Below are 6,866 nucleotides of genomic sequence, written 5' to 3'. Positions count from 1 at the left end.
AGGGGCCAATTTCATAGAGCTGCTTAAGCACAAAATTTGCTTAAGCGTGAAAAAACCTTGCTTGACGAATCAGGTTACCAGCCAAAACTCCATGTGATGTAGGCCTATATTGTTTTGGAATGGTATTCACCTGTCTTTTGGTTAGCATGACAATCACATAGATTTTTAGCTGGTAACCTTTGTTATTTTAAGCAAGGTTTTTTGCACTTAAGCAAATTTTGGGTTTAAGCAGCTCTATGAAATTGGCGGCCTGTTTGCTTGTTTAACCCTGTCTACTTGTCATTTTGCCTTTAGGAGAGATTCTGCAGGGATCGAAACGTCGGGCCCCCCATATTTTGCAATCTTAGACGCGTTCAAAAAGAATGCTCCTGTTTATCACACTCTCATACACACACTTCAGCTTAACGCACGCGAACGTTAGGCAAATCACACCCCTTTGGCTGAAGAGGCTTGTAACGCGCGCGTACTACCTGTCCACAAGCGCTATGCCGCCGCAATAACAGTTCCTATTTCTGCTTGTCGAATTACACTATTTAATTCACTGCTTCATGTCATTGCCCTAAACCCTGAAGTCATAGCTAGTAAAACAGCCGATTCGAACAAATTTTCAATCACTGTAATGTGCAGTGATGCTGATGCACGTATGTTCACTCTGCTCTGGAAATTCTGACTTCGCTGCATGTCATTATTTGTCTGAGCCTAATCGTAGCTAGTGGAGTGTGGTTACATATACATTGTACCTGTGTATTGAAAAATATTAAGAGCTGCAAAACCGTTAAAATGTCTAGACCGACACAGTACTCTTTCCAAACTCGTTGAAATCGGAATAAATATCGCCTCATTTTGTTTTTAATAATGAGAAGTTATTGCCATATGACGTGCACGTTTCACATAGTACATGTACAAGGCGTCAATGTCGAAGAAACAGCAGCAGAAGCGATGGGATGTCTGAGTCTGACTTAAATCATTTGTAAGGACTGAACTATCTCAGCTCAACCTTGTCACATTGCAACATTATACCGAGCGCACAAATATTTTCCTTCCTTCAGACAGCTACAATGGGAGATAAAATCCAGCTAAGTACTGTACATGTATAGTTATTTGACAACCGGGGAGAGAATAGACAACCACTGATAAATTACCCATACGGCCACATAACTTATTAGGCTTTCGATAAGCGAATTTTTTGACAAAGCCTTATATATGCTTACTTGCAAGTTCAAAATGTAAAATTGGGAAGTGAAGCATTTGGCACACTTTCGTTAATTTTGGAGAAAGAGAAACATTCACGACACAACCTTGAACGTGTTCTTATTCCTCCATGCTAAAAACTAACATCGGATGGTACTGTCAAAAATATAAGGCCTCGTTTCAACCATTTTCCACAAAAGCAATTATCGGTGGTATCCAAAGACTCCAATCGACCTACAAAGCTTCAATTTAAACCCAATGCTTCTTGAAAAAATACCAAATTCACTGGTTGTAAAATCCATGCTACGCTGCGTCCGAATTATATGGCTACGGCTTTGGCTAGCAGCTGCAGCCGCCGCCTGTAGACGCATGTAGTAATCCCTGTCATAACCAGAAAATTGGACGAGGACAGATGGACGCCCCGATGACGGGTAGGTCCACTGACAAATGATGAAGGTACCTTTGCACGGGATGTACGTACAGTGTATAAGGGGAGATGACCGATCATGTTGAATTCGAGGAAACTGCTTAAGTCAAGAGCTACATCCATTACTTCACTGACTACGTCGTACAAGCACAAGCACTTACAAACTGTGTTGTAGTAGAGACTACCACAAGATAGGCCAGATACAAGACCTGACAAAAGACCATGCTCGAGACCAGTCACAAGTGACAGAGTGAACAATGATTAAGGAATGCTTCTGTTGCAGTTCATTTGAATAGCTTGTGACTTGAATACACAATGGAGGTCTTGTGTGGTTTCGACTACAACACTGCTTACAACTGGTAATAATTGCATGGACAGTTAATAGCATTAATCCTAGAAGAACCGGGGGGAAGAATCTGCCCCCCGACTTTTTCCTCCAACACCGCCGCAGTGCACCGTTTTCATGTACTGGGTACCAAAGAGTGTTTGTTAAAAAATGTCTAGCGGTCATTTTGACACCAATTTCGTGAATTCAGACATGCCATTTTTCCAAAGACAGGTCAGTCAAAAATGCGTACTTTTTCCACTGTCCATGCTCAATGCACGCAGGCTGACACGAGTGAGGCCATGAACTTTAATTGACCATTACATCAAAACCCTACATCAGATTGATTTGATATGTCAAATTTTCTACTGACAATAAATGTCTTTATCTGCAAGATAAGTGTCAACATGTTTGAGCATGTAACAGTTGAGTTCTTGTCCCCAGCTGCGAGATAGTCTTCTAGGGTTAAGCCTAGTAGTGTACATAAACAGAGATTAAAAGAGCACATTTGAGTTGAATTTTGCCCATAACATTCTTTTAAATACAGACATTCATTAACTATGTGCTACCCACACTTGAAACATACAAGTGATGTTGATATCTGTCACCAGAACACACACACACCCCTAAAAAGCAGAGTTGATTCAGTTTATCTCCAAGTAATTGCTTAAATTATTTTAATACCTGACCCTTTGTATATAAGGATCATTTTCTAAATTATTCCATTATTTAATGTCTGACAACTGTCACCCTTATACATAATTAAATAAATGAATAAAACAAAAGTAAATAAAATACCCAACAGATGCTATCATTTGACCAGTACCACTGGCCAGGGATATGATGCAATTCAAGTACTTGGTGAAGTTGAAAAAAAAATCGATTACATCAGAGTATAAAACAAGCTTCTTTTTGGCTAGTTTGGGGTACTTAGTTCATAGGCAGTACTATAACACAAACATTATTGGACTGAATTCTCAGACTTGAGTTGTAACCTGCGCACAGGTTGCCACAATACTTGATCATGTATATGACATAATCTTCCAATTATCTTCCATAATCTTCCAGCAAAGTACATCTTTGTGTCAAATGTACATTTTTACAGATGTGAGAACAACTTAAGGCTGCAAAGTAAAACACAAAACAAATAAGTGTATTTTGACAACGTGCCTCTGCCGCTCACAGACCTAAGAACTTTCTAGTATCACATCGAGCCCTACTCTTTGGTATAATACGGTATCCAGATGACCCCCTCTGGTGTTTGCCCATTAGAAGTCAATATCTTCTCAGTCAGTCTCATTATATTCTGGAAATAATTAATTATACACGCCGAGATACACCTGTTTGCTTGTTCTCAGTGAGCCACTGTCCAAAGCTGTTTCATTACATCAGATTTTAAGCAAAGCTTAGGTCAGAGTACCAGTGCACAACTGTAACATCTGTGACACCATCTAAACTTCAGACATTTCTCCTTTTTTTAAAGTTGCTATCATTCCCAGACCCAGATGGCCCAAAATGAGATGATTGGGACACTTCATGCCTACTGCTGACACTGTCACAGTCCCTGCAAATGTAATATCTGAACATCATGGAATGGCACCTTTAAAGATCAATAAAATAATGGCATACCCATCAACAGGTACAAAATAAGTTATCAAACCACTACTTGGTGCAACTATGGTATAGAACTGTGTGGTTCGGTCAGCATTCCACTGCATGGCAACATTTGGCACGTCACAGCAAAGTGTTTGTCAGGAAGTGCTCTGTGTTCCTCTCGAGCTAAATGCAACATGCAGGTCAAAAGAAATTATGCAAACAATTATCAAAACCATCACTGCAGACTCTGTGTGTATCTTATCAAGGTTTCCAGAGAATGTTTGTAGATGGCACAGTATATAACAGAAAGTGTCCACCTTACTGACATCAACTTGGATTACGTTAGACAAGGCTGACAATTTCTATCTTCATGGCAACTCATATACCTGCACACTTAAAGCAATGCATATTACCATGGAGCATGATGGTCCAGCGGAAGGCTGCAAGGGTTGTGTTCAGGGAAAAAACAGTTAGCTGTAAGTTATTTCCTATCCTACCCATGGGGGGTTGGTTACCTCAAGGCAAACATTTATTTGTTTTCTGACAGGCATTAGGGAGGTCACAGATTTCTAATTAGAGTGCCATCTTCAAGGGATAACTGAAGCAGTTTCAGAAAAATGTACTGTCTTATCTCAAGACAAAAGGCAAGAATACTTGTACTACAAACACACAACTTCCTAACTGGTGTTATGTCCTAGGCTGTGAGAAAAATGGAATCGATACACAAGTCGATACATTACTTTCACAATCAATAAAATGTACTCCATTCCAAAATGAAACTCAACTGATCATGCATCAAACAAGGAACTCCATCAATGCAACTACACAATTTTGCTGCATAATTTTTTCAAAAGTTAATTAGTGGCTGATCCATGCATGCACAGAGCCATTCCTTTGTTGGCTCCCACAGCAAATGTGAACATTTCACACCCCCTACATGTGCAGAATTAAGATGACTTTCAGTGTGATGAATCATGCTTACTCTTATCATCATACATTATAATTTACTTCTTACGGCTCAAGAAACTGACCTGTGATTCGGCACATCGCATTTGTCTAAGCTTCACTGACTCTCTGGGTTAGAATCTGCAATTATTTCCTCTTTGTTCAACAATTCTTTGGTATATCGCAATGGATTTAAAGCTGATTTGCCTCCGAACCTGCTAGTGCATAACACATTCCACTTAACTGCATCCTATAACTCTTCAGGCTAAATTCTACATATAAAGTATTTGCTCTTTCATAAAACACGGATGCCAAGTAACTTGGAATGTCCCCTAATATGGTGCACTGTGACTTTTCCTTCAAGCACTTTGCTGGTGCAAACATTTTAACCTTGGACAGCGCAAGAAGTAAACTTCTAGGGAGATTCAAATGTCTATGTCCACTGATTTTGAATCTAGTAATTTAATTTCCATTTTATAGAGTGACATAGTTTTGACACAATTTCCCTAATGTTAGTTTTAACACGGTGAAAACTCTTTCTGGATGGTGATGGATCTATTTGACGAACATACAGTTGGGTTTGTGAACCTAGATAAGAATAGCTACTCACAATGTTGTAGCATTGAAAGGAAGTTTAAGATTAATTGGGGATTTGATCTTTGTTACATTGTAGCATGTCAGAAGATCCTCCCCAAACTTTGTGTCCAATTTTCAGATACAATCTGTTTCACTCAGTAATAAATTTCAAGACACCAAAATTTTGAGGAATGTTCTAATTCAAGGAGTTTTATACATACAAGTGCAAATAATTCCAGAATGAGTTTGAAGCTCATCAAGAGTGGCATTAAAGATTTCTTGAGGAAAGCTACAATAAAAGTCACACTGCTCCAAATTAGGGACTCCACTGCCACTTAAGTTCACATTACTAAAACATTCACTATCGATGAGAGCTAAACACCTTTCTCTCTTTAGGCTTTCTTCCTGCTAACTTCAACCATGTTACACCTATAAAAAGTTTGGCAAAGAAAGTGTGATGGAACAAATCCATCAAATATGCACACACACCTCAGGATTTCACCTCGGTTCTTAAGATAACTCTGCTAGGTATCTAGTCTTGTCTGCAACATTCAACATCAAGAAGCTTGTCCAGGATTTTTCTGAAGCTACATGTATAATTAGAAAATGACCAAGCCTAACATAACAATTATAAAGATGAATAAAGAAATTGACTGCAAAGGGATTTGGGCCTGCAACCTCAGGAATACTGTACTGAAACTCGACCAACTGAGCAACATTTAGCCATGTGTCGATGGCTCTTTCCAATTTAATATCTTTGTTCAGGGACACCTGCCAGGAGCCATGAACCCTGTGACACCAAACTGCCACGGATCATGCCAAGTCACAAAGCAGGCAACATTAGCAATGTCGCAAGCCTGGAAAGTGGTGGCAGGGAACAGTTAAGGGGTGTTTCTCAAGATCTAGATCAGGGGTGGCATTTCTGTTCATTTCTGTGTGGGAACAGCTCACAACAACAAGATGTTCTGCCCTGCCCTCTAAAAGAAAACATCTGAACCTTTCTGATAAAAGTCATCTCTGGTATTTACTAAAAACTCTTGCAATACCTTGGCACAAGCAGGAACAACTGACCACAGGGATATACAATAAATATCTGACTTGTATAACGATTACAAAAGACTTATTAACTGAGTTGCAAAGCAGACACCCTTCAATCCACCAAGGTTTCCTGGACTTCCGACTCCACGATGTAGGTGCTCGCATGCTTGGCCAGGATTCTCAGCAGTGGGCGAAGTTTCATCCACCATTGGTTTGTTGGGATGCGGTGTCTGGAAAGACGGAGCATTTTTTTCAACAACGTTTTATATTTTACAGAAGTAAAGAAGACCTGAGGTACACTCTTCAGGAGGACAGGGCAGTGTTGTACTTAAGACCACTTACGACCTTCACAAGACCACACAAGACCAACATAAGACCACCAGTTGGAATTCAAGTCACAAGCTCTTCAAATGAACTAGGACAAAAGCATTCCTTTGTCATTGTTCAACCTGTTACTTGTGCATGGTCTTGTGTTTGGTCCTGTGATGGTCTCGACTACAACACTGTCTGACAGAGCAAAGCGTACAGTAACTTGGAGAGTGTGTACATACATGTATATTGTGCTACCATCATGGACTATTAAGACTCAAGAGCAAAAGATGCCTGGAAGTCAGTCATTCATTCGAAAATGTCCCGTTTCCTCTGTGCTTAGTCTGTGGGAGAGTGTTATATTACAGGAACAACTGGCAATACAGTGCTTTGATCTCTGAAGATTCGCATGTGAGGAGTGATTTGACAAATCTTTGATTGAAGCAGTGTCTCAGCATA

General features: G+C 39.8%; 1 protein-coding gene across 2 annotated transcripts in view; it reads right to left on the bottom strand.

Moving 5' to 3' along the window:
* Positions 1-821: 821 nt before the first annotated feature.
* LOC110979578 (ATP-dependent 6-phosphofructokinase-like) overlaps positions 822-6,866 on the bottom strand; it is a 31,555-nt gene continuing 25,510 nt past the window's right edge. For both annotated transcript variants that reach the window (XM_022235516.2, XM_022235517.2), the window contains one exon: positions 822-6,328. In XM_022235516.2, the coding sequence (XP_022091208.1) occupies positions 6,211-6,328 (118 nt within the window). In that variant the 3' untranslated portion in view covers positions 822-6,210. The remainder of the gene's footprint in view (positions 6,329-6,866) is intronic.

This window comes from Acanthaster planci, linkage group LG02 (genome assembly GCF_054643075.1).
Source record: "Acanthaster planci isolate LZ-2023a linkage group LG02, COTS_SCS, whole genome shotgun sequence".
NCBI lineage: Eukaryota > Metazoa > Echinodermata > Asteroidea > Valvatida > Acanthasteridae > Acanthaster > Acanthaster planci.
Note: the sequence above shows the minus strand (reverse complement) of the source record. Positions and strands in the feature narration are given on the sequence as shown.